The sequence below is a fragment of the Rhodofomes roseus genome, assembly GCF_022264815.1.
Source record: "Rhodofomes roseus strain CIRM-BRFM 1785 chromosome Unknown C8Q71scaffold_15, whole genome shotgun sequence".
NCBI lineage: Eukaryota > Fungi > Basidiomycota > Agaricomycetes > Polyporales > Fomitopsidaceae > Rhodofomes > Rhodofomes roseus.
The window spans coordinates 730,269-752,739 of NW_025952971.1; the positions used below are offsets into that span (position 1 = coordinate 730,269).

At 53.6% G+C, this 22,471-nt stretch overlaps 8 protein-coding genes across 8 annotated transcripts; 5 read left to right on the top strand and 3 right to left on the bottom strand.

Moving 5' to 3' along the window:
- Positions 1-219: 219 nt before the first annotated feature.
- On the top strand, positions 220-4,573 carry C8Q71DRAFT_769862 (uncharacterized protein). Its single transcript, XM_047924303.1, has 13 exons — positions 220-565; positions 620-679; positions 1,234-1,483; positions 1,538-1,970; positions 2,026-2,124; positions 2,172-2,276; positions 2,328-2,573; positions 2,627-2,962; positions 3,020-3,199; positions 3,251-3,810; positions 3,868-4,001; positions 4,053-4,213; positions 4,266-4,573. Exons 1-13 carry the CDS (start codon positions 322-324, stop codon positions 4,503-4,505), a joined length of 3,048 nt encoding a protein of 1,015 aa, XP_047777138.1. The 5' UTR covers positions 220-321; the 3' UTR covers positions 4,506-4,573.
- A 123-nt stretch (positions 4,574-4,696) lies between these two features.
- Positions 4,697-8,045, top strand: C8Q71DRAFT_149966 (phospholipase D/nuclease). The gene is made up of 17 exons (XM_047916617.1): positions 4,697-4,790; positions 4,849-4,947; positions 4,995-5,369; positions 5,430-5,613; positions 5,668-5,779; positions 5,830-5,915; positions 5,969-5,977; positions 6,036-6,116; positions 6,178-6,318; positions 6,382-6,495; positions 6,556-6,648; positions 6,701-6,883; positions 6,932-7,042; positions 7,103-7,309; positions 7,365-7,481; positions 7,543-7,685; positions 7,743-8,045. Exons 2-16 carry the CDS (start codon positions 4,925-4,927, stop codon positions 7,582-7,584), a joined length of 1,878 nt encoding a protein of 625 aa, XP_047777139.1. The 5' UTR covers positions 4,697-4,790; positions 4,849-4,924; the 3' UTR covers positions 7,585-7,685; positions 7,743-8,045.
- Positions 8,046-8,801: 756 nt separating this feature from the next.
- Positions 8,802-9,661, top strand: C8Q71DRAFT_859579 (uncharacterized protein; the record flags this gene model as incomplete). The annotated part of the gene is made up of 4 exons (XM_047927661.1): positions 8,802-8,924; positions 8,979-9,113; positions 9,170-9,301; positions 9,386-9,661. 4 exons carry the CDS (start codon positions 8,802-8,804, stop codon positions 9,659-9,661), a joined length of 666 nt encoding a protein of 221 aa, XP_047777140.1.
- Positions 9,662-9,904: 243 nt separating this feature from the next.
- On the bottom strand, positions 9,905-12,255 carry C8Q71DRAFT_872965 (cytochrome P450; the record flags this gene model as incomplete). The annotated part of the gene is made up of 13 exons (XM_047928352.1): positions 9,905-10,107; positions 10,165-10,308; positions 10,362-10,484; positions 10,543-10,624; positions 10,697-10,719; positions 10,770-10,936; positions 10,987-11,000; positions 11,063-11,183; positions 11,240-11,355; positions 11,415-11,566; positions 11,619-11,810; positions 11,865-11,997; positions 12,060-12,255. The coding sequence occupies 13 exons, from the start codon at positions 12,253-12,255 to the stop codon at positions 10,011-10,013; spliced, it is 1,560 nt and encodes a 519-aa protein (XP_047777141.1). The 3' UTR covers positions 9,905-10,010.
- A 2,087-nt stretch (positions 12,256-14,342) lies between these two features.
- On the top strand, positions 14,343-16,197 carry C8Q71DRAFT_769917 (uncharacterized protein). Its single transcript, XM_047924304.1, has 7 exons — positions 14,343-14,396; positions 14,697-14,846; positions 14,903-15,112; positions 15,182-15,315; positions 15,375-15,509; positions 15,562-15,699; positions 15,762-16,197. Exons 2-7 carry the CDS (start codon positions 14,726-14,728, stop codon positions 16,059-16,061), a joined length of 1,038 nt encoding a protein of 345 aa, XP_047777142.1. The 5' UTR covers positions 14,343-14,396; positions 14,697-14,725; the 3' UTR covers positions 16,062-16,197.
- A 193-nt stretch (positions 16,198-16,390) lies between these two features.
- C8Q71DRAFT_859582 (uncharacterized protein) lies at positions 16,391-17,725 on the bottom strand (the record flags this gene model as incomplete). The annotated part of the gene is made up of 6 exons (XM_047927662.1): positions 16,391-16,702; positions 16,773-16,892; positions 16,959-17,099; positions 17,159-17,295; positions 17,353-17,574; positions 17,638-17,725. The coding sequence occupies 6 exons, from the start codon at positions 17,723-17,725 to the stop codon at positions 16,391-16,393; spliced, it is 1,020 nt and encodes a 339-aa protein (XP_047777143.1).
- A 555-nt stretch (positions 17,726-18,280) lies between these two features.
- C8Q71DRAFT_859583 (uncharacterized protein) lies at positions 18,281-19,148 on the top strand (the record flags this gene model as incomplete). Its single annotated transcript, XM_047927663.1, has 4 exons — positions 18,281-18,381; positions 18,618-18,818; positions 18,863-18,977; positions 19,029-19,148. 4 exons carry the CDS (start codon positions 18,281-18,283, stop codon positions 19,146-19,148), a joined length of 537 nt encoding a protein of 178 aa, XP_047777144.1.
- Positions 19,149-19,929: 781 nt separating this feature from the next.
- Positions 19,930-21,400, bottom strand: C8Q71DRAFT_150500 (uncharacterized protein). The gene is made up of 5 exons (XM_047916619.1): positions 20,999-21,400; positions 20,808-20,941; positions 20,607-20,747; positions 20,421-20,540; positions 19,930-20,351 (listed from the first exon to the last, which is right to left on the bottom strand). The coding sequence occupies exons 1-5, from the start codon at positions 21,162-21,164 to the stop codon at positions 20,055-20,057; spliced, it is 858 nt and encodes a 285-aa protein (XP_047777145.1). The 5' UTR covers positions 21,165-21,400; the 3' UTR covers positions 19,930-20,054.
- Positions 21,401-22,471: the final 1,071 nt, after the last annotated feature.

The following is a 22,471-nucleotide window of genomic DNA, read 5'->3' on the forward strand; positions in this document are numbered from 1 at the left end:
GACGGTCTCCCCTCGTTCCGTTGTGTATCGCCCCTTCGCGCGGAGCTTACACAACATGTGCAGCATGGCTACTTGCACCTCTTCGCTTCCGCCAATTACATCCACATTCCTTCGTACTTCGACCGAAAGTGAGAACGAGCGGCCCGTTTGGATCCGCTGGCCGAGAGCAGTGAGCATGAGCACTCAGTGTTTAGCGCCCGTGAAGCATCCCGACGCGCGCCTGAAAATTGCACGTGACACATTCGCCAATGTCGTGTCGCGCGCCTCACGGGAGACGACGTCGAGCCGCTCTACGACGACGACGAACACTGCTTGCGCGGCATGCACCTCCTTTGGCTTTGCACGGCTGTGATATGGATAACTCAAACATGGGCAATACAAGCATCTGAAGTTGGAGTCGTCGACTGGCATAAACCTCTTGTTGGCGTACCTCTGTTCGGTGCACTCACGACGGCGCCGAGGTTCCAAAGAGTCGGCAACGCCGGAGCGAAGTCGCGTAGTTTGCTCTTCACTGCAAGCTCAGGGAACATCTTGGCAGCGATAGATCCTGCCGACGGAGAAATAGGTATGTAATGCTGTACATTCGAGTGGAACGGAATGCAGACCTCATTAAGCGTAGCATGGAGGTACGTATTCGAGGACAACGAACATATCATAGGCTACAAGCACCACGGAGAAGGTGAGTTTTCAGCCTCTGCTACATTTTCTTTCTATGTATTCGACAGGTCTGCGTATGTGTGCAGCGACGCAGCGACACTTGTTCTCTCAGTGATCTGTACTAGCAAACGTTATGCACCACGTTTGCCGCGCCATTGCCATGATGATTGCACATATTTCGTGAAGTTAAAGCGATCATGGACCGCGCCGGTTTATACAAGCGGGTTGCCGAACGGACCCTTCATTGGGGAGGGTATCGTTCCGCCTCTCGTTTGTCGGAACGACGCTCCTCTCGCATGACCGGCGACATTTAAACGAGCTTCACGGCCTGCGAAAGGTTGCGGACAAGTTTGACTTCCTAAGCTTATCTGTCACTACCTCGATTCGGACATTGCTACTCCACGGACAGAGGATGAACAAGATCGAGCGCGTTGGATAGGCTGTCAACTTCTGCGGTCTTTGCCATGAGCAGCGGGCAATGGACGATGCACTTTTACATCGTCTGTCTTCACTGTCACGACTGTGCTTTCTGTAATGATCTGGTTGCTAGTAACGTGTGCTGATAGCAATCCATAGTTGTTGCCGCTGTGTCTGGTGCTGGTGGAGCTACGCTTCGTCTACTGGATGCTGCGACCGGCGATCTCCTGGCTGAGAAGCGCCTGCACAAACCAGAGTTTGGCCGTCTGTTTGATCCGGCGACAATCGGGACGACCATATCCTTCGACGCCGAAGGGGATATCTACGTGGTGTCAAACGCGCACATTGCACGCCGCGTGGACGGGAAAACGGGAGAAGTGAAGTGGGGGTGGACCGCGCCAGACCAGTCGTGAGCATCAGCCATGTTGTCTCTCCGACCACATGCTCATGCGAGAAATGCTAGCTCGCTTGTGGCATACTCCAAGATAGTCACAACCCCGACGACTGTCTACCTCATAGGGCTCGCGAAGTCATTTGCCTCCTATACGATACATGTCACCGCTCTGTCTACGACAACCGGCGAGCTGCTCACATCAGGACACATTCCATCAAGTATCTCTGACGGCCTCACAGACTTCTTTGAGCTACGTGATGTCAAGGACGCATCCGTGCCTCCGAGGATAGTGTGGATCGAAGGCGGCTCTGTCCGGTACTTTACTCTCACCCCAGAACTCAAGGAAAAACCGATGGGATTCAAGGGAGCAACGTACAAGAACATTCTGGACATCGGACTCTCCGAGTACGGCCAGTTCATTGCTCTGAGAGAGGACGGCACTGCGCGCGTCCTCCGTTCTGTTCCAGAAGGGTTCCGGCAGATCTGGGAGTTTGCCGAATCTGTTTGTTTTTGAAATCGCCCTCATCTGCACAGGAAACTAACTGCCAGACCTACAGGCCAATTCACCCAAGTACACTGCTTCGAAGTATGTCGGCGCCCTTGACATGGATGGCCGATCATACGTAGCACGTGTATACTGGTCCAACGTCTACAAGGTTAGACATATTGGTTCAGTATTGATCGTATACTCACGCCCTTCTAGAAAGCCGTAGTCCACGTTTTCGCCGGTCACTTAGCGGAAGGAAAGGGTCTGGTCTCAGGGTACACGTTCCCGTTCGAGACCAACGTCCACGGTGTACTCTCTCACGTAAGTGTCTTGTAATCCGTTCCGCCGGCATATCCTTATCGGCTACCACAGGTTACTGTGGAGGCTGCCAACCCAGAGGGTAACACGATCGTCGCCCGTCTTGCCCTGACGACAACCACCGGCGCAATACAATTGTGGCAACATGACAGATTGCAGTGGGCGCGGGAAGAGGGACTGGCCGACATGAAAGTCGCCGAGCTCGTCGAATTGCCCGAGCGGAAGATTACCACGTCGCAGGTGGGAGACGAGGAAGAGTCGTTTGGCGACCGTCTCGTCCGACAACTGTCCGATGCGCAGGTACGTCGAATTCCCGAACCCTGTTAGACTTCCGCACTCACCCCTCGGCCCAGAACTTCCCGCAGTATGCTGCGAACTTCGTGCGACGCTTCGTGACGGGCTCGTATGCGTCCGCCTCGTCGTCGGCCGCGCCCAGCGCGAACGCGTCCGAGCCGCTCGCACGCGACGAGTTCGGATTTCGCAAGATGATCGTCGCTGCGACCGCGCACGGCAAGTTGTACGGCATCGACTCTGCGAACGGGGCGGTGCTCTGGAGCCGTGTGTTTGGGCTTGGCTGGGCGGCCGAGATTGGAGGGCAAGTCATCCCTGTGAAGATGTTTGTCACGCGGACGGTGAGCGATGGGGATGCGCCACAGGTCGTGTTGGTCACTCAGCGCAAGGCGAGCAATGTACGTTGATTTGAAGCTAATGAGCCCGGGCTAGGCTGACTCATGGAGTGATTCAAGGGCCTGATGGACACGGTGCTCTTCCATGTGGACGCGCTGACCGGCGAAGATGCAAGAGGCGTGTCAGCCTCTGGTGATTTGCTGCAAGGATTTGACATCATTGCTGGACCAATAGTCGAGGCGTACATGCTCCGCAATGGCCCGCAGAAATTCGTCGTCCTGCTTGACGAATTTGTTCAGGTCAGTGAAGCAATCCCGATGACGACAATATTATGCTCATAACATTATTAGGTACACATCTATCCAGATACCGCTGAGAACAAGGAGGCCTTCCGCCAGCTCGTTCCGTCGATTCATATCCCCCTCCGCACTGGCGCTCCTGGCGAGCGACGCCTCACAGGACACAGGATATCGTCTGAGATCGAATTTACCGGAAAGCATGTAGCCGACATTGCCTGGTCACTCGGTTTCCCTGCTGGCGAAGACGTCCTCTCAATCACCCCTCGTTCGCCGCACGAGCCAGTCGCCTCGCTTGGCAAGGTGCTGGGCAATCGCACGACGTTGTACAAGTATCTGAACCCGAACCTCATGGCTATCGTGACCGGCTCGCCTACCGCAGTTACACCCAAATGCTCGCTGTACCTTGTCGACGGTGCGAAGGGTACAATTCTGTACCATGTTGCGCTTCCTAGCGCAGAGGGTGCGTGTGATGTGAAGGTCTCATTGACAGAGAACTGGCTCGTGTACCAATATTACGACGGGGATGCATCGGGCGTGCAATCGACGAAGAGCCACCGTGTAGCCTCTGTCGAGCTATACGAAGGGTTCGGGATCGATCAGAAGACGAGAAGGTACGCACTCTTGCACTCCTGGAATCCTCTTCCAGTAGGTCTTACCATGATGGGTAGTTCCGACTTGAGTTCGTTTTCAAATGAAACCACAGCGTTGGCAGTGTTTGAGCAAGCATTCATCTTGCCTCGAGGGATTAACGTCATTACCACGACATCGACGTCCAATGGGATCACGATCAAGGACTTAGTCGGTGAGTGATTTTTCCAAACAGTCTTAACAGTTTGTCTGAATGCGTATACAGTCGCCAGCGAGACCCACCAGATCCAATCCTTCCCGAGGCGTGTCCTCGATCCGCGACGACCAATGCGGAAGCCCACCAACCAAGAGATGGAGGAATGGCTGATTCAGTACGATCCCATCGTATACGATGACCCGAAGCGCGTACTCTCGCACAACTACCAGGTACGCAAATCATCACCGCATTTCGAGCGGACGCTGATGGCAACTCTACCAGGTCGTCGGCACGAAGCACATCGTTACCTCTCCTGCCCTGCTCGAGTCAACATCTCTCATCTTCGCCTATGGCCACGACCTATTCTTCACGCGAATCGCGCCGTCGAACACGTTCGACGTGTTGAGCGAGAGCTTTAACAAAGCACAGCTTGTGTTGACTATTGCTGGATTGGCACTCGCCATTATCATCACGAAGCCCATGGTGCGGAGGAAGCGACTACGTGAGCGGTGGTATGATTAGACTGCGCGTGTTAGACTGTGTGATTGTACGCACCAGAATGTTGAAAATCGATCTCATCCTGGGAGTGATGTCTATGTATGCATCAAGCAATTACTGCAAAACATTCGTCGTTCGAGGGCCGCAGGCCTTCCCGCACGTGACCGTGCCAGTCGCGCTCGCGACGCGTGCACATGGGCGCCTACTCCGCGTCCCTCTTGTTTGCAGCCACCACTCAACCGCGATAGGCCTCTCGGTCGTCCTTACCTCACCGGAGCAGAAGAGTTCTGTTGGTACTTGGGAATACCTGTAGGGAGTCAGAAGCTACCGAAGTCACTCAATTGCCTGACAGCAATCGTTGTAACAGCGGCTTGCGCAGAGTCGCAGACTGTAGGCTATCGTATTTCAGCCACGCCGAAGCAGACTCGCAGACTCGCACACCAATGGACGACGAAGATCTAGCAAGGTTGGTCTTAGACTCCTGGCCATGGTGTATACTGACTTGTACGACAGAGCCATAGCACTTAGCTTACAGGACCATGCACCACCAGCGGCACGTCCATCAATCAGAGCGGAGCAGGAAGTCATCGAAATCAGTGATGATGAAGACGGTGTAGAAGTCAATGAAGAAGACCGTAGATTCAAGTCAGAACTGCAGCAGGCTATCGAGGCCTCGAAGCGAGAAGAGGCACAGCGTGCAGCATCGCAAGCCCCAGCCCAGTCGACCGCAACGTCAGAGCCGACCTTTTCACCAGCTCCTGTGACCGGGTTTCTCTCCGAAAGAGCGCAACTCGAACGAGAACGGCTCGCGAGACAGAAGAGACTGCGACCAGATCTCGACACCGACGGAGCGTCTGGCATAGATAACGATGCACATAGATCCAAGAGGCAACACCTTTCCTCGTCTTCTGCTCATACACGCAGAACCGACGTCCATGCTTATTCCAGTGCCACATCTCCTCGCGTAGCCGCAAGTACCTCAAGGCAAACGGCGCCTACGGCAAGCTCATCCGCTCGGAGCTCATCGGAGCAGTACTTCTGGGATGGCGAGATGCGCCCAATAGCGAACATGCACGTAGATCGTGCGAAGGACACCAAGCCTACGTTCCGCCTGAGCGATATTCTTGCACCTGTGAGTCTGATCCTAACAACCCCTTTTTCTCTTCTGAGAATGGAGGATCTCTAGAGAGATGAGATAGAGTTCGCTGTCATCTCTGCATATGTGTACAACTTCCCTTGGCTATACTCCATGCTCAGCCCGAGAACCCCTGTCATAGCCGTGGCACAAGACCCACATGGTGCGTTTGTCTTTTTCCACACAGCGTTCAAATAGATTAACGAAATACAGGTGAGGAGACTATAAGGGCAATTCTTCCGAATTGGATTAAGGCGACGCCGTTTCTACGGAACGGCATGGGCTGTATGCATATGAAGGTATGTCTAGTCCTCCTCCGCGCAACTGTCCACTTGATCCATCATCTGCCTAGTTCATGCTGGTATGTGATGATCTGCGTCTCGACAGTCACTGTTCCGCGATCTACAACAAAATTCCAGTTGTTCTACAAGACAGGTCGCTTGCGGATCGTCGTTTCGACCGCAAATATGATAGAATACGACTGGCGAGACATAGAGAACGTGCGTATCTTCAGATGCACTCACCCCGGCTGCGGGTCAAAACCTGATTCTCTCCGTGTAGACGGCATGGGTGCAGGACGTCCCTAAACGACCCTCCCCTATTGCTCACGATTCCAAGGTTGACGACTTCCCTGCGGCATTTAGTCGCGTTCTCCGAGCGCTGAACGTAGGACCGGCACTCATTTCACATGTCAACAACGACGTGCGTCGTGATGCTGCATCATGCGACACCAACCCAGCTAACGTCGTTACCTTGGTTTCAAAGCACCCGAACCTACCATTACAGCGTCTAGAGCACCTCCGCACCCATTGGGACTTCTCGAAGGTAAAGGCCAAACTGATACCGTCCATAGCGGGCAAGCACGAAGGTTGGCCAAAGGTGAGCACCGTCTGATAGTTTGCTTTGTGGCTCAAAGGTCGATACTCATACTCCGGCTAGGTCATCCTTACGGGCCACACGTCCCTCATGAAGGCTCTGCGCGAATTAGGCCTAGCCGCAAACAAGGGCAAGGAGGTAGTACTGGAATGCCAGGTACTGTCTCGCGGCTCTTCGTGACGTGATGAGTTCTCATTCGGTTTTCCAGGGATCGTCCATCGGCTCGTACAGCACACAGTGGATGAATGAGTTCCACTGTTCGGCACGGGGCGAGTCCGCACAGACGTGGTTGGACGTCTCGAAGGCGCGTCGGGCCAAGCTTCCGTATCCACCGATCAGGGTCCTCTTCCCGACGCTGCAATATGTGCGCGAGAGTGTGCTGGGCGAGCAGGCGAGTCTACCTCGTCGCCAACAAAATGACCCTCTAACACGTCGATAGGGAGGAGGAACTATGTTCTGTCGACGTAACCAGTGGGAGGCCGCCAAGTTTCCGCGAGAGCTCTTCCATCAGTCGCGAAGCAAGCGCGGACGAGTTCTCATGCACTCTAAGGTAGGTTCAAGCATATCTTTACAAGTCACCTGGTCAGTAGTAACCAGCTGGGGTAATCAGATGATCCTTGGCCTCATCCGTGATAAGTCGACTGCCTTCGGGAGTGGCAGTGGTGGGCAGTCGGACAGCGAGACAGAGCCAGAAGATGACGAGGCGGCACCTACCGAGATGGAGAAGCTCATCGGGTGGCTGTACATGGGCTCGCACAACTTCACGCCGTCCGCTTGGGGCACGCTGTCCGGCTCCGCATTCAACCCGACGCTCAACGTACGCATGAAACCTCAGTTATACCACGTTCAACGACGCTAACAGCTAGTTGTAGATCACCAACTACGAGCTCGGCATTCTGCTGCCACTTCATAGTGAAGAAGAGGCGAATCGACTGACTTGCTGGGAGCGGCCTCCGCGCAAGTACGTGCTTGGGAGGGACGACCCTTGGGTGAGGGGTGCTTGCCAGTGTTAAGGTTTATGCAAGACTTGCTGACACAGTTCTCTTGCAGATCCAATCTGAATCTCCTGCGTTCGCTGAAAGCCTCTCGTAAGAAGCTCGCAACAGACCGGCGAGGAACCGACGTTAGTCACGACGTATTCTATAATTGATTCCCGGCGTGAATACACTGTAAAACCTGGAAACTATGGTCATGTGAGGGCACGTCGTACTGGTGGTAGTCCAACAACAACACTCAGTAAGAGTGTACAGGACACAGGTACGGGTGAGGCGTACGAGAGTTCACACAAACTTCGATGGGCAATTTGAGGAAGTTGAGCACATCGTTCAACGTTCATGCCACACCGCGAGTCGCGACAGGCTTGAGTCAAAGACGATTCGTCATGAGCAAATTATCCTTGACTCTTGTGGTCGGGATTGTCTCTTGAGTCTTGATTACCGTTACATAAGTACCTCTATGTAGTAGTCCGAGAACAAATGTCTCACGCTCGACGCCCATGATCGCGCGTGCGACAGCGGCCGGTGGCTAAATTGGATCCCAGGCTCCTCCTCCTCAGCCACCCTGGCCGTCGGCTTCACTCAATACTTGACTCATGGCCTTTAATACCGTATGTCCGGAATCTACGTAGCGAGATCAGCTCAGACCAGGTCATCAGGAAGTCCATATTGACAGTGACCCGCACGTAAGACCTCGCGAGAGTCTGGACGGTGACGCGTGACGAGTCGGCGAACACCCGCAGGCAGCAGTGTATATAGTTCAAGAACTCGCACTCTACCCTGCAAGCTGCACACTTCCTTCCAACTCTTCAACTGCATTCAATCATGTCAACTGTGTCTAGTACTGACGCGTTCGACTCGGAGTCGGGGATCCAACAATTCCCGCTAGTAACTTACATGCGTCTACGAAGTCACGATCCCGTGGTGCTGATACCTTCATATGGTGGCCAACAGGGCCTGAGATGATAGCTTGTTCAGTCTTGCATCTCTACTACAGCATGTCTCGTACTTATTGTTGTGGTTCTAGGCTTTACCTCAAACGTCATTGGTCATGTCACTCCTAGGACTCTTCTCTGCTGGCTCGACATGATGGCGCATCACTATTGCTCGGAAAAGATGGTACTCAAGCTTGTGACAGTGCGGCGAGTTTGTGCTGTTACATACTCGCCGGATTGTGAATCGGAGCAAGCTCCCGATGATGAACCGTTGAGACCAGGAGATTACGTCTGCTGCCTCCGATATGAAGGTAAACCATAATTCTCTGTCTGCGCTAAATGTACATCTGTAACTCCGGACACCGCAGATACACTAAGTATGATCGCAGTATCCTTTCCGCGCTTGCCCTTCAATCCCTCATACACCAATCATTCACACAAATTCTGGCAAGACCTCTCTGAGGACCAAGGCGCTGGGGACGAGCCCCTGGCACTGCCTGAAGTGAGCTTCTACACTATATAGCCAGAATTGTGGTACTGAGTATTATGTTTGCAGGACAGCATCGATGATTCATTGCGCATAGAGGCTTCGAGGCATGGCGGTGGCGAGTGCGCATTCACAGGTCCCGACAAAGTTGGAAATACCCGTGTCGATGTGCATTGGATATTCCCTCCGTCTATGATAATCATGGTCTGTACCCGAGTTATTATATGCCCCGTACAGTGAGAACTTACTTAACGGTATAGATCTCTACATGGGGCGCGAAGAAGCCATTTTTACCCAACATCCCGGACTTTCGGGTGTCCCACAACCTCCTGAACATGCGAGACGAAATATACCAGTTGTGGAACTCAAATGCCTTCAGCGTCGACGTGGATGTGAGCCGATCCGAGTCCCCGTTGATTTTCTATTGAAACTTGGAGTATATTTAGGACGAGTACCGAATTTGAATCTTCGACAAGGAAGCTATGAATGCGGGTCTACCAGCCCATCTCACGCATATACCCGCAGGTGGTGCCTCGGACGTGTACTTGCGTGAGCACTTTGGGCATACATTGACTGTTCATCTCCTCGGTGGCGACATAGGAATGGAAGTTGGGCGCATCGATTGGAATATGGAGGGTAGAACCGTCATTGAAGCGGTTTGCAAATGTTTGGAGAGGAAGAAACTCAAAGAGGACGTGAACAGGCTCATTATACGGGATTACGAGGAGTGGGAATTTGAAAGGCGGTTCTAAAACAGCGAGTGTTAGGGGGTCAAGATCATGGCGAAACCGAGGAAACTGTGAGCCGGCTGAGTGAGCCGTGCGCCGGTGTCCTGGACATGGCCGAAACATAGGCACATGTATAGTAGACGGCTCCTGATGTCATTGAATGCGACGAGACACATGCCATAACTCGGAACCCTGCTCCTGAGGCCTGAGGCCTGACGAGTGGTCGTATCACGGTTGCACTGATCCAAGCGCAGACAACGCCATCCGGTAAGCGACGATACAACTCCACAACATTGCTTTGTACGGATTACTAATGAGTCGAAGCCACGAGACAGTCTTGTGTCCAGCAAGAACGCGAAACATCGCAGTCGACTCAGAGCTGCGCGGTCACGATATCTTTGCCCGCAAGAATCAACTCCCGGCTTTTCTCCGACCGAGGATGGATGTCGCAGACAAACGGCTCTGGGCGACTGAAGAAAGATCTCAGTTGAAGTGGCGGAGCCAAGGAGGCATACAAGATGACGTACATGACAGTGCCGCCATGAAACTTCGGTGACGCTGCGATCTCCTCCCCGCGTGCGTTCCGCGCTTTACGTACGTCCATCGTTGCAAGGAGGCTGGCTGCAAGGATCCATACGCTGTTGTCGGCAAAGTATCGTCCTGGACAAGCCCTGATGATGGTCAGTCGTACGCCATCCATGGTTCAAGGAGGACGTAGACTCACCTCCGTCCGAAGCCGAAGACAATCCTCCGCGGATCATCATACCGGTCTACGTTCATACCTGAGAATCGTTCAGGATTGAACGTTTCCGGCTCCTGATATACTTCCGGGTCATGGAACATCGCCCTGCAGTGACATTTCAGAATCGCGGCAAGACGGAGATAGACAGTCAGCTCTACTATACCATAAATTAGGGATGATCATAGAGCCCTTGGGAATATAGTATCCACGGTATACATCATCTTCTGATGACATGTGTGGGGCCGCTAGACCCAGAGATGGAAGAATGAAGAGCGAGGGATTGAGCTTGGATCGAGCAATACATCATTCATACATACCTGTAGGGACTGCGGGACGCCATCTAAGAACAGGTCAGACGTTGGCCGCATCTACGACTGCCGTTCATCATACCTGTACACCTCTCTAAGGACGTTCTCGAGGTACGGCATCGATGTCCTATCGCTGAACTCCGGGAGCCTTTCCTCGCCGACAACCTGGATGACTTCCTCTTGAGCCTTGCGAAAAACGTCGGGATGCTGCACCATCGCAAGCACGAACACCGTGATTGTTGTCACGATCTACACATACTATGCGTCACGAAAATCGAATCTGTGGAATCACTTCTTACTGGATCGGTACCCCCTAAACGAAGTCGTCATCAGCGATGCATAACGGCGACGACGCGAGAACTTGAATAGGAATACCTGCATAGAGCGTTGCAGCAGTGCCCTTGATGTCATCCTCATCTTCAAAGGTAAGCGCACCCTTCTTGAGACAATCCTGTATCATGGCAGTCGTGAAACATGGTTTTGCCACACCGGCTGCCTGTGCTTGGGTCAGGGATTTCGCCGTCCGCACTCCATAAGATCAGACAGACGTACCATAGCATCCTTGACGGACTTATAAGGGATATCCTCAGTAGCTGCGATGGCTTCCTTCGCCATCAGAGCAGCTCGCTTGAAGCCCGCGCCAGGCAGCCAAGCAGGTATGTACTTCACTAAATGACATGATTCATGTCGACACTGAAACGGGCGAGTGATGCAGTTAGTGACTTACAGGTAGGGAAGAAGTCAACCAGCGCCGAGCCGGCTCCACTGCCGCCGAAAACTTCATGTATCCCAGCCTCCACCAACTGGATGAACTCATCACCCTCGACAGAGGTCACGGTATGTCCATAACCGATCTCCAAAATCAGCGACGCGGCGTAGCTAGCCGAAATGTAATGAGTCTTTGTGACGATACATGCGTCACTTCACGTACCGCTTGATGTGGGAGATGAAGTCCGCTGGGTGCTGGACGACGTCGTACAGCAGACGACGCACCTCGTGCTCCTGAAGTGGCCGGTGACTCTTCAGGGCGGATGCGCTGATTAGCAATTGCTGGAACCACCTCCTCTGACGCTTCCACGTGTCATCGTATGGTCTCCATCCAATATTTCCTGTCCAGCCGATCCTAAGGAGACGGTTCAGAAGTCGGCGTGAAATGCTGTTGGATCACGCCACGTACATCTCTCTGATTCGCACAAACCGTGGTCTTTCCGAGAACTTCGCGCTCCGCTTCTCCATGAGATCGCAGGCAGCCTTGACTGAGCTCACGACGATGGTTGATCGAGTAAAGAACTCCGCGTAGACAACGTCTCCTGTAGTGCATGTTATGGATTGCATCAAATTATCTATGTAAGATGACAACTCATGAGCATACCATATCGTTCCGCCCATTGCACGAAGAACTTGTACTGATAAGACTGCGGCAGCTGATGGATGTTCCCCAGAAGCGGTACACGTGGAGGCCCTGGAGGGAGGTTCTGGCGTTTCGACCACTGAAGTTGGGTAGCGTATAAGATGCAGCATACAACGGTACCAAGGGCGGAGGTCGTAACCCAGAACGCAACGAGCATATTGAAACTGGTGCTGCTGTACGATGAGAGAGGCCCGGGCCTCCCGAGCGGTACTTATCACAGCTGTGGTACCGAGCAACGTCATAGTACCCGGGCCCGCAATGGAACACGACTGTATCGTCGTCTTGCTCACCTTGTTGGGATGATTTGATATCGTCACATAAGTTCCAGACTACGTTCAACCGGTCTCCGATCTATACCTGGATATCGCAAGGGAAATAATAGGTCATGAGTCGCATGCCAGTGAGAATGAGGAAAGCGACGTACAGTTATTGACATGCTTCTTTCCGCGAGGTAAGTACGTGACCGCCGATGAGCAACCTCCGATCAGAGTATCTTCAGTCAGAAGCAATGTCCTATGAAAATACGGTAAGAGACGAGGCCAAGGATATCCACCGCTCCGACACGACACGAGATAGAATCCTCCCTACGCTGTGGAGTCTGGATCGAGGTCATGCTAACATTGTCACATCAACTGGGACATCCTCTAGCGTTACGTCTCTGTAGATAAGGATGCGGTACGTACCTCATGTTCATGTGCAACGTGCGGTTTCACGACCACCAATGTTGGTCGTCAGTCTGAGAACGACAAATCAAGCACTATAAACGGCGACGTCGCGCACGAACAAGAGTCTATATAGCCAATATGAGAGGTTTCGTTGCATTCGTGAAGTCCACATGTGTACACTAACCTATCAGCGTATATCACACCGCTTCTCCGCGCAGCTCGCCGCTGCATTCTGCTAGCGAGCACTAACTTCGGTCTTCATCCCGTCTGCCTCGATCGAGATGCTTGTAGCACATGCCGTACGGGAGACCGTCGCTCCAGCGGGCAATCTTCCTGAAATTACCGAATGAGCCTAGGCCGGGACGACTCATGAAGTGATCCGTCGACGAGGAGTTTGCGAAGCACTTCAAGACATTGCGGGTGTTCTACCAGGCCGCGGGCGCGATGTGTCGCGAATGAGTCTGACGTTCCGAATAGGTAAGCGGCTCGGTGGTGTCGACCCTCTGAGGTCGTTCAGGCGTCGTAGGCATGCTGGCCAACGCATTGCCAAGATTAGTACATCTGAGAAACGTACATTGCTCAGTGCAACTGGGCGAGATGCTCTCCTTCCTACGCATCCTCGAATCTGCGAACCACTGACTGCGCGGGGTGTCAGTGGGTCCAGTCTGTTTGAAGTCAGAAGTCATGTAGATGTTTAGAATCGCCCACACACAAGGCCTCTGGACGGGGCCGCGGAGAAGGACTTTGGGAGGACTCAAGACTACTCAGGAGGAGGAACCCATTCACCGACTGCAGGTGCACGTGCGATCCTCGGCATCTTCCGGAGGAGGACGCATCCCTCATACGTAAGTACGTCCCGACTTGGTCCCGGCCACTGGCAAGTCTCGGGGCCACGGCGGGCAACCTAGCGGACGTGCAAGAGTTCCTACAACAAAATGAGCCTTCTATCCGCTCCATCTTCTTGCCCAATTCGTATTCGACCTTCCCCTCGAAGCCGCTCTCCATCCGCGATTCTACCAACCTCGACTTCCTCGGCCTCTTCCCATCCGAGTCGCGCGTCTTCGCGGACATCCTGAGCAGCGGACACCAGCTTGGAGTCTCTTCGCCTGCGATATGTGCTCAACTGTAACGACCACGACCTGTTTCCCGCGATTTCAGCGTTCCTGCGCGACCACCGGACGCTCAAGACACTCGTTCTGTTGGTGCCGAGCGCGAACTGGGCACAGAAGCGCTTACGGCACGATGCGGGCGTGTGGGGCGTGCTTCCAAGCCTGACGGAGCTAAAAGTGCTCCCAGCGACCCTACCGAAGGATGTCGCTGCAGGCGAAGCCGTCGACGGACGCGATTGAATTCGTCTTGGTGCGTCCGTTCGCCGCTCTCTGACCTAAATGGTACTTACGTGGACATGCCAAGATGCGCCCGGGCGTCCCGATGGTGCGCGTCGTGCGCGTGGACGACGATTACTATATCGTCGAACCGCTTGCGGACGGGCGCGTGAAGATGCAGGCATGGCCGGAGGCGAGGGGCCATCGAAACATCATGGGGGCGAGGATGCGGTGTGGAGGCATCCGGGCGAGGGCTTGTAGGCGGGGTAGGGTTGTGGTATGTAGCGAGTGGTGAGTCTCACTGCCAGGTGAGTACGATGGCTGCTTTGGTTTGCGCCTATGACGCGCGTGGGCGGTGGACGTCGCGACGAGCCGCGCTCGGCTGTGTATGGTTGCGTCGAGCCATGACTGGCACTGAGTTGTGCTACACGCGTCGTGGTTACAGACTCTGGAAGGCTCGCGTCTCGGCCAGGCCTCGGAAGGCTGTGCCGGCATAAGACGATGCTATTAGCAGGCGCTCAAGGAGGGCAAACTAGTAGTATTAAAGCCTCATCCGTGTTGAAGCAGACTCATCGTTATCCCGCACTGATACCTACTACTACTTATAGTAGTACGCCAATTCCCGAGTCTCAGCCTAATGTCCACGCCTCCTGCATCCCCAACTCCTTTGGTCCCGGTACGTTCGCCCAGTGGTGTGGTGCTCTCGCGCTTGAAAGCGGACGTCCTCATATGGTGGCCTCCTTTTCATACAATAGCTTGTATGAATCTGCGCAGATACTAGGCTTGCCTTTATTCTCATATGCCTCCTTGTCAGGTTTTGAATCAAGGGTAGTCGGGCCTGTAACATCGGACACCCTTCTCTGCTGGCTCAACATGCTCGCCGATGTCAGTCAGCATGGCACTCTGACGGTTCGGAGAGTCTGGGTGCGGCAACGGGCACCGTTTCGGTTTTCTGCCAAGCCATTGGAAGCGATCGCTCCTGCTGATGTGCTAGATCGTGGAGACTACGGTCTCTTCTATGTAGGTGTGTACTGCAGACAGTCAACCGTGATGCAAAGGGGAAACAGTTGACATCGTTGAACCCATGCTCCAGAGGCCGATAACGACCCTGACTTTACAACACCAATACTGCCCTTTGATGGGCTCAATCGGCGTCCTTCACTAGAAGCCATGAAGAGATTATTTGACAATTGGGTAACACCCGCCGCGATAGCAAGGGTTCAAAGCGTGAGCTTTGTACTGTATCACGCCTCATCGTTATTCGTGACTGTCCTCTACCGATATAGTACAATATATCCGAGGAATTGATAGAAGCGGCATCCCGGCGCGACGGCGGGAAGTGCCTGCTCACAGGGTGTACATCATCGCAGGATAGTCCTGTTGATGTGTATTGGATATTCCCTCCAGGAATGGTTGACCGCGTAAATCTAGTCCAACACCTCTGTGACGTGACATTTCTGACAATCGACCTAGATCACGACGCTTCAGGGGAAGAGAGCCGGCCACTTGCCACCTCTCACGGAGTTCTTTATCGAGACTGACAATTTGATCACCGTTCGAAGCGACATCTATGAGCTGTGGCACAAGAACGCTTTCAGCGTTGACGTTGATGTCAGTGATGCAGTGCTCCACTCTACGACGTCTTACTAACCCTACCACATTGGACCGCGTAGGATGGCTGTCGAATCCGTATCCTCGCTGAGGAAGCCATGAAAGTTGGCTTACCCGATCGTCTCGCACCAGTACCAAACAGCTCTGCATTGGACTATTTCCGCGAACACTTCCGTCATACTCTGTGTGTCAAGTTCCTCGGCGGGTGCATCACCGTGGATGCGACGACAATCAATGAATTTTTGGTCGAAATTGGCCTCGACGAGGAAGGGACTATCGACGACTCCTCAGACAAGTTATTCCAAATGCTCATAGAGAAGGGGTATTTCGAGAAAGTGATGAGGGAAAGATTGGGACGCTAAAGTATGGAGAGGAACGGCCCGCGCGCATGGTGCGATAACTGAACATACTTATCACACGCACACTGTTATGTAGTAGTCTGTCGTTGTGTTATCGCGAATTACGAGCGCGTCCTTGGCGGAGGTTCGCTACTGCAACATGACGGTGCGCACCGCAATACCATCACCAATCACGACGAGATTCGATCTGACCACCCCAGCGCTACGAGAACGAGAATAATATCTGTCCATGTCATAGATATGGAACTCAGCACCATCGCACGTTGACGAGGTTAGTACAATGGAGTGTTACATTGATCTGTTTCGTATGTATCGCTCAAGATCCGCCGCTGTCACGCACGTCTTGGTCCACCCTGTAGAGCCTCCAGTCTGGCGGTTACTTCGGACACGAGGTCCACCTGCTCGCTGTCTGCGGCGTCGGATTCTTCCTTCACGTTACAGCTGTAGGGGTCACTGGCATCGTAGGCAGCTGGCGGCTCAAGGTGTTCATCACTTGGGTCCCCGCCACTCCAGTTTGCGCACAGGCTGAAGCGAAAATGCTCGCGGAAGAAGGGTTCCGCGGCGGAGTAAATTCCCGGGTCGATAGAAGCAGGTAAGCCAAAGCTGGTAGCGCTCTCGTGAAAGATGCGGATCCGGTAGTCATCCTAACCATCCCGTCAACGGATTCGCGCGAGCGATCAGCTCATGAGTAGGAAATGAGTAATAGAGACCCACATCGACGTCTACACTGAATGCGTTTGAGTGCCATAGATCGTAGATGTCACTCCGCACCATCATGAGATTCTGGGCGTTCTGGAACTCCTCCAGTGTCAGCACCTTGGGACCGTGTGTGCGCTTTGTTATGGTATCATTCCGAGAGTCAGATATGTGCTCTGATACAGGGATGTTGGCTAGGCTTACGTAGCGAGCCATGCCCGGAGGGAATATCCAATCAATTTTCACCCTATACTGACTGTTCTTGTGTGTATATCCCGTGAAAACGCACTTGCCGTTGGCATCACCGCTGGAAGCCTCCGCAAGTAAGTCATCGGAGATGAAGTACTGTATAATCCGTTCAGTGGATGAAGCACTATGGTGAGATACGTCATTTTGCAGCTCACCCGCTTCAAGCACTCCGTCCAAGCAGCAATATTTTGCTCCGTGTTCTTGGCAAACATCTCCTTCAACTCCGTCATTGATGCCACCATCTCGACACTACTGAAGAAAGATCCCCGATTCTTGAATTGTGATTTTTTGTCTAAGCAGGCTTGGTTGAGTCATTGAGCATATAGTAGCAATCCGACGAGATACTGACCTGGCAGGTAGTAGCATCCATAGTACCCTGGCTCCAGGCCGTCTGAGGATTCAATTTTTTCTTGCGGCTCGGGATGGTACAAGGGGTGTAAAGTGGGCTCAGACAATGACACACGTCTGACCTCCATAACGTCAGCACCTCCAGCAACCTCAGGGGCGATCATGTTGACCCAGCGGAGGACCCCCTCGGCTGTGACAGGGCCAACAACACTCGAGTCCCAGCCTGAATGAGCATTACGAGGGTCAGTATACATGCCTTGTAAGCATACATCGGAGTAGAACGTACAAGCTATGAGCTCAGCTGGGGACGAGTGAGGCCACCAAACGAAGATATTGGCGTGGCGTTCCTGCGATAGTTGAGACGTAAAGGCCATCTGTGAAGGAAGTCGGTGAAGAGTAATGTGTATCCGAAGCCGCGACCCTGTAGCTTATATAGCTTTGGCGGACTCCTCAACCACTCACAACTAGCCGCAGATCTGGCGGCGCCACCTCACGGGCAACAACCCCGTGATCTATCAATGTATCGCCTGCCTGAGACGAGCTGCGACAATTTCCAGCTGCATTTGGATATCACAATAGCAACCAAGTGTACACTCACCTACAGCGTACCAAAGCCCATGACCATACCGCTTCACCGCTCAGCTCGCCGCTGCCAGTGCATTCTGCTAGCGAAAACTAAAATCAATCTTCGTCCCGACGATCTAGATGCTTGAAGCCCGTGCCGTACGGGAGGCTGTCGCTTCAGCGGGCACCCCGAGTCGCCCTGGAACTACCGGATGAGCACGGGCCGGGATGACTCATGAAGTCAACGACATACTGGTACATTGCAATTGGTGTTTCGTGCGCTCTAGGTCTGTATCAGTACCAAAGCAGTAGAATGACTGAAGTGTAGTGACTAGTCGCACCCGTTGACAAGGAGTTTACGAAGCATGCCACAACATTGCGGACTCGATAAGTTCTACCAGGCCAGCTACCCGCAGGTGCACGTGCGATCCTCGGCATCTTCCGGAGGAGGACGCATCCCTCATACGTAAGTACGTCTCGACTTGGTCTCAACCACTGGCAAGCCTCGCGGGCAACCCAGCGGACGTGCAAGAGCTCCTTCGACAAAACAAACCTTTCATCCGCGCTATCTTCCTGCACAATCAGCATTGGACCTTCCCCTCGGAGACGCTCTCCATCCGCAATTGAAACATCCTCGACATCCTCGGCCTGTTTCCCTCCGAATCGCGCGCGTTTGCTGACATCCTGAGCAACGGGCACTAGCTCGATTCCCTCCGCCTACAGTGCAGAGTCGGCGCAGTTCCGCGAGGGCGTCGCGGCGCACGCGCTCCCGTTCCTGCGGTACGTCGAGTTCACGCTCCTCGGGTACAACGTGAACGACCACGACCAGTACCCTGCGATCTCAGCGTTCCTGCGTGACCGCCGGACAATCAATACGCGTGCTCTCCGTGCTGAGATGCGTGCGTGTGGGGCGTGCTCCCGGGCCTAACGGAACTGAAGGCGCTCAGGGGCCAGGGCGACGGTCACCTCCCGAAGGACGTTGCGGCGGCACTTGTCCCTCGCAGGGTGACGGCGCTGTCGCTACAGGCGGAGCCGTCGACGGATGCGATCCCATTTGTCTCGGTGCGTCCGTTCGCCGCTCTGACCCAAATCGTACTTACCTGGACCTTGTAGCAAATGTGCCCGGGCCTCCCGCCGAACCTGAGCTTCATGGGGCTCTCGCAGCTCAAAGCTGAGGACGTTGTGGCGGTCGTTGAGGCGGGCTTCCCGACGGTGCGCGTGGACGACTACTAGTATACCGTTGAGCCGCTGGTGGACGTCGCGACGAGCTGTGCTCGGCTAGACCTGGTGGTGTCGGGCCATAACTGGCACTGCGCCGTGCTATACGCGTCGTGGCTACAGACTCTAGACGCCTCGAGTCTCGGAAAGGCTGCACAGGCACGAGACACAGGAGCAGAGGACGTGCGGCGCGTTGGTCTGCACATCTGGGTACCGTACTACCGGTACCGTGATCACTGGGTTCGGATTGTAGGACGTTGTTGTACCGGCACAGATGCCGTAGTGTCTGCAGGAGGGAATAGAACTGTGAGTGCAGCAGTGCAGGTCTATATTCGTGAGTCCTGTCGGCATGGAGACCGATATGGGTAGTGGCCTCCCTCAGTGATTCAGAGGTTAACGTACGCCGTTGCCGTGCACACGAGTTGTGTAGCGAGCGAGATGAGCCATGCTACGGACATTCTCATACGGCGGCCCCCATTCCATGTGATGGCGTGTACGGATCTGCACAAATCGCACGGCTAGCTCTATACTCACATATGTACCACATTTTGTCAGGATTCGACTCGAGCGTAGTCGGGGAATGGCTACCGCTTATCTCCGGCTTACGAGCTTTGGATCATTGGACGTGCAGAGACGTAGAGGGTAGCACGCTACTAAGAGAGCCGCTCGATGTCGCGAAGCACGAACGCGCGTCCCTGGCGGAACTTTGCTACTGCGACATGACGGTGCGCACCGCAATACCATCACCGGTCACGACGAGATTCGACCTGACCACCCCAACGCTACGAGAACGAGGGTAATATCTGTCATAGCTATGGAACTCAGCATCATCGCACATTGGCGAGGTTAGTACAACGGATTGTTACATGGGTATGGTTCGTATGTATCGCTCAAGATTCGCCGCTGTCACGCACGCCTTGATCAGCCCTGTAGAGCCTCCAGTCTGGCGGTTACTTCGGACACGAAGTCCTCCTGCTCGTTGTCTGTGGTGTTGGATTCTTCCTCCTCGCCATTGCTAGGTGCATCATTGGAAACGACGGCCTGTCCAGGAACAGCATGTTCCTCATTTGCGTCCCCGCCACCCCAACTGACGGATAGAGTGAAGCGGAAATGCTCGCGGAGGAAACGTTCTGCCGCGGAGTTCAATACCGGGTCGATACGAGAAGGTAAGCCTTGGTTGATAGCGCTCTTGTCGAAGACGCAGATCCGGTAGTCGTCCTAACCATCCCGTCAACGGATTCCCGATCGATCAGCTCATGAGTAGGAAATTCAGTAACAGAGACTCACATCGACGTCTACACTGAATGCATTTGAGTGCCATAGACGGTAGATATCAGTCCGCGCCATCATGAGATTCTGGGAGCTCGAGAACTCCTCTGTTGTCAGCAGCTGTGGACCGTGTGTGCGCTATGTTATAGTATCATACCGAGAGTCAGATATGTGCTCTGCTGCAGGGATGCTGGCCAGGCTTACGAAGCGAGCCATGCCCGGAGGGAATATCCAGTCAAATTTCGCCGTATACTGACTGTTCTTGTCTGTATATCCCATGAAAACACAATTGCCGTCGGCGTCACGGCTGGAAGCCTCCGCAAGTAATTCATCGGGGATGATGTACTGTATAGTTTGTTCAGCAGATGACACACATATTGAGATATGTCACTTCGCAAAGCTCACCCGCTTCAAGCACCCCGTTGCAGCAGCAGTTTGTCTTTCCGCATTCTCATATCTCTTCTTCCTAGCATCCATTGACATTGTAGTACGGAAACTATGGAGGAGAGATCGGCTACAGACGTCTTGTAATTCTTTGCCTAAGCAGGCTTGGTTGAGTCACTGAGCATGTAGTTGAAATCCGACAAGACACTGACCTGGCAAGTAGTAGCATCCATAGTTCCCTGGAATCAAGACTGCAGAGGATATCATGGTTTCTTCCGAATGAATATGGTACTTGGACCGTATTACTTCGTTTTGTTCCAATGACACACGTCTGACCTCCATAACCTCAGCGCCGCCGGCAATCGGAGGGGCGATCATGTTGATCCAGCGGAGAACTTCCTTCGCTGTGACAGGGCCAACAACATTCGAGTCCCAGCCTGGATTGGTATGACGAGGGTTAGTGCAAGACACATGTCACGTAAATGGCATACATCGGAGTAGAACTTACAAGCTATGACCTCAGCTTCAGCCAAGGAAGGCCACCAAAAGAAGATATTGGCGTTCCGTAACTGCGATAATCTAGAAGTAAAAGCCATTTGTGTACTAAGTTGTGGTTGGCGAAGGCTGATGTGGGCATCCGAGGCCGCGACCTTGTGGCTTAAATAGCTTCCTCCTCCTCGATGGCTCACAACCAGTGCGCGCCACAACACTGGCATATCTTGTCAGCGCCACCGCTCGGGCAGCCCCCCGGTGTCCATCGATGTATTGCCTAGCTAGATGAGCTTTAGTTCGGGTGATTTCTGATTCTATCCGGGTATCACAATAGCATTCTATATGAGTTTCAGATTTCTCACTCCCTCGATGATCCGTTTTACATAGGTGTAGACGCGTGTCAAGTCTTGAACTCATCAAGAAGGTTTGAACGACAAAAGCCTACAGTGTGACTCTGGCGCTGAACAAATTCAACAATAAACCACCGTACGTGGAATTTCGACTCTAGGGAGCCTTTCTCAGGCCGCTCCAGCCGTACAGGTCCAATGGCCATACTAAGCCATCAGAATCAAGGGTCCAGTGACCAGTTTTGTCGGCAAATTCGATACACGAACTCTAGGGGTAAGTTTTTTATCCGCCCTTGTTGTATTGATGTCCCCCCGCTGTGGAAGGGAAATCCGGCCGAAGGCTGGTGGGAGTCCAAGCGACACGTAGTGTCGTGTTCTCAGTTTTTTCTTCGCTCTATTAGCTGTGTTAGCTTATCTCGTTTCGCATACAGACAGTAACTACCATCGACTCTCCGGCGCGCTCACGAGGAACTTCCGGAAGGCGGAGGCGGAGGACCGACCGTAGCCTGGCGGCATGCCAGGCGGGCGGCGTTGAGCAGAGTGCCGCACCTGTCGGAGGCCCGAGCGAAAAATTCTCAATAGCACCGCTCCGCCGCTGTCACTGTCAGCCCCGCGCCGAGACCATGGTCCGCCGTCCGAAGCTGGAAGGGGAACCAATGGATGGCGTCACCCAGGCGGGTGTCCCATGCGGTACCTTCCTTATTTGGTATCATTCCTTCCCGATCTGTCTGTCAGTGATCGCTCGCCCTTCACTCATCATGGTCGATTCGCTTTCCATCATCCTGCATTCCTTAGTTCTTTCTCGATTTTTCTTATCGTGCTGCATGTACTTTCCAAGGGCCGCGT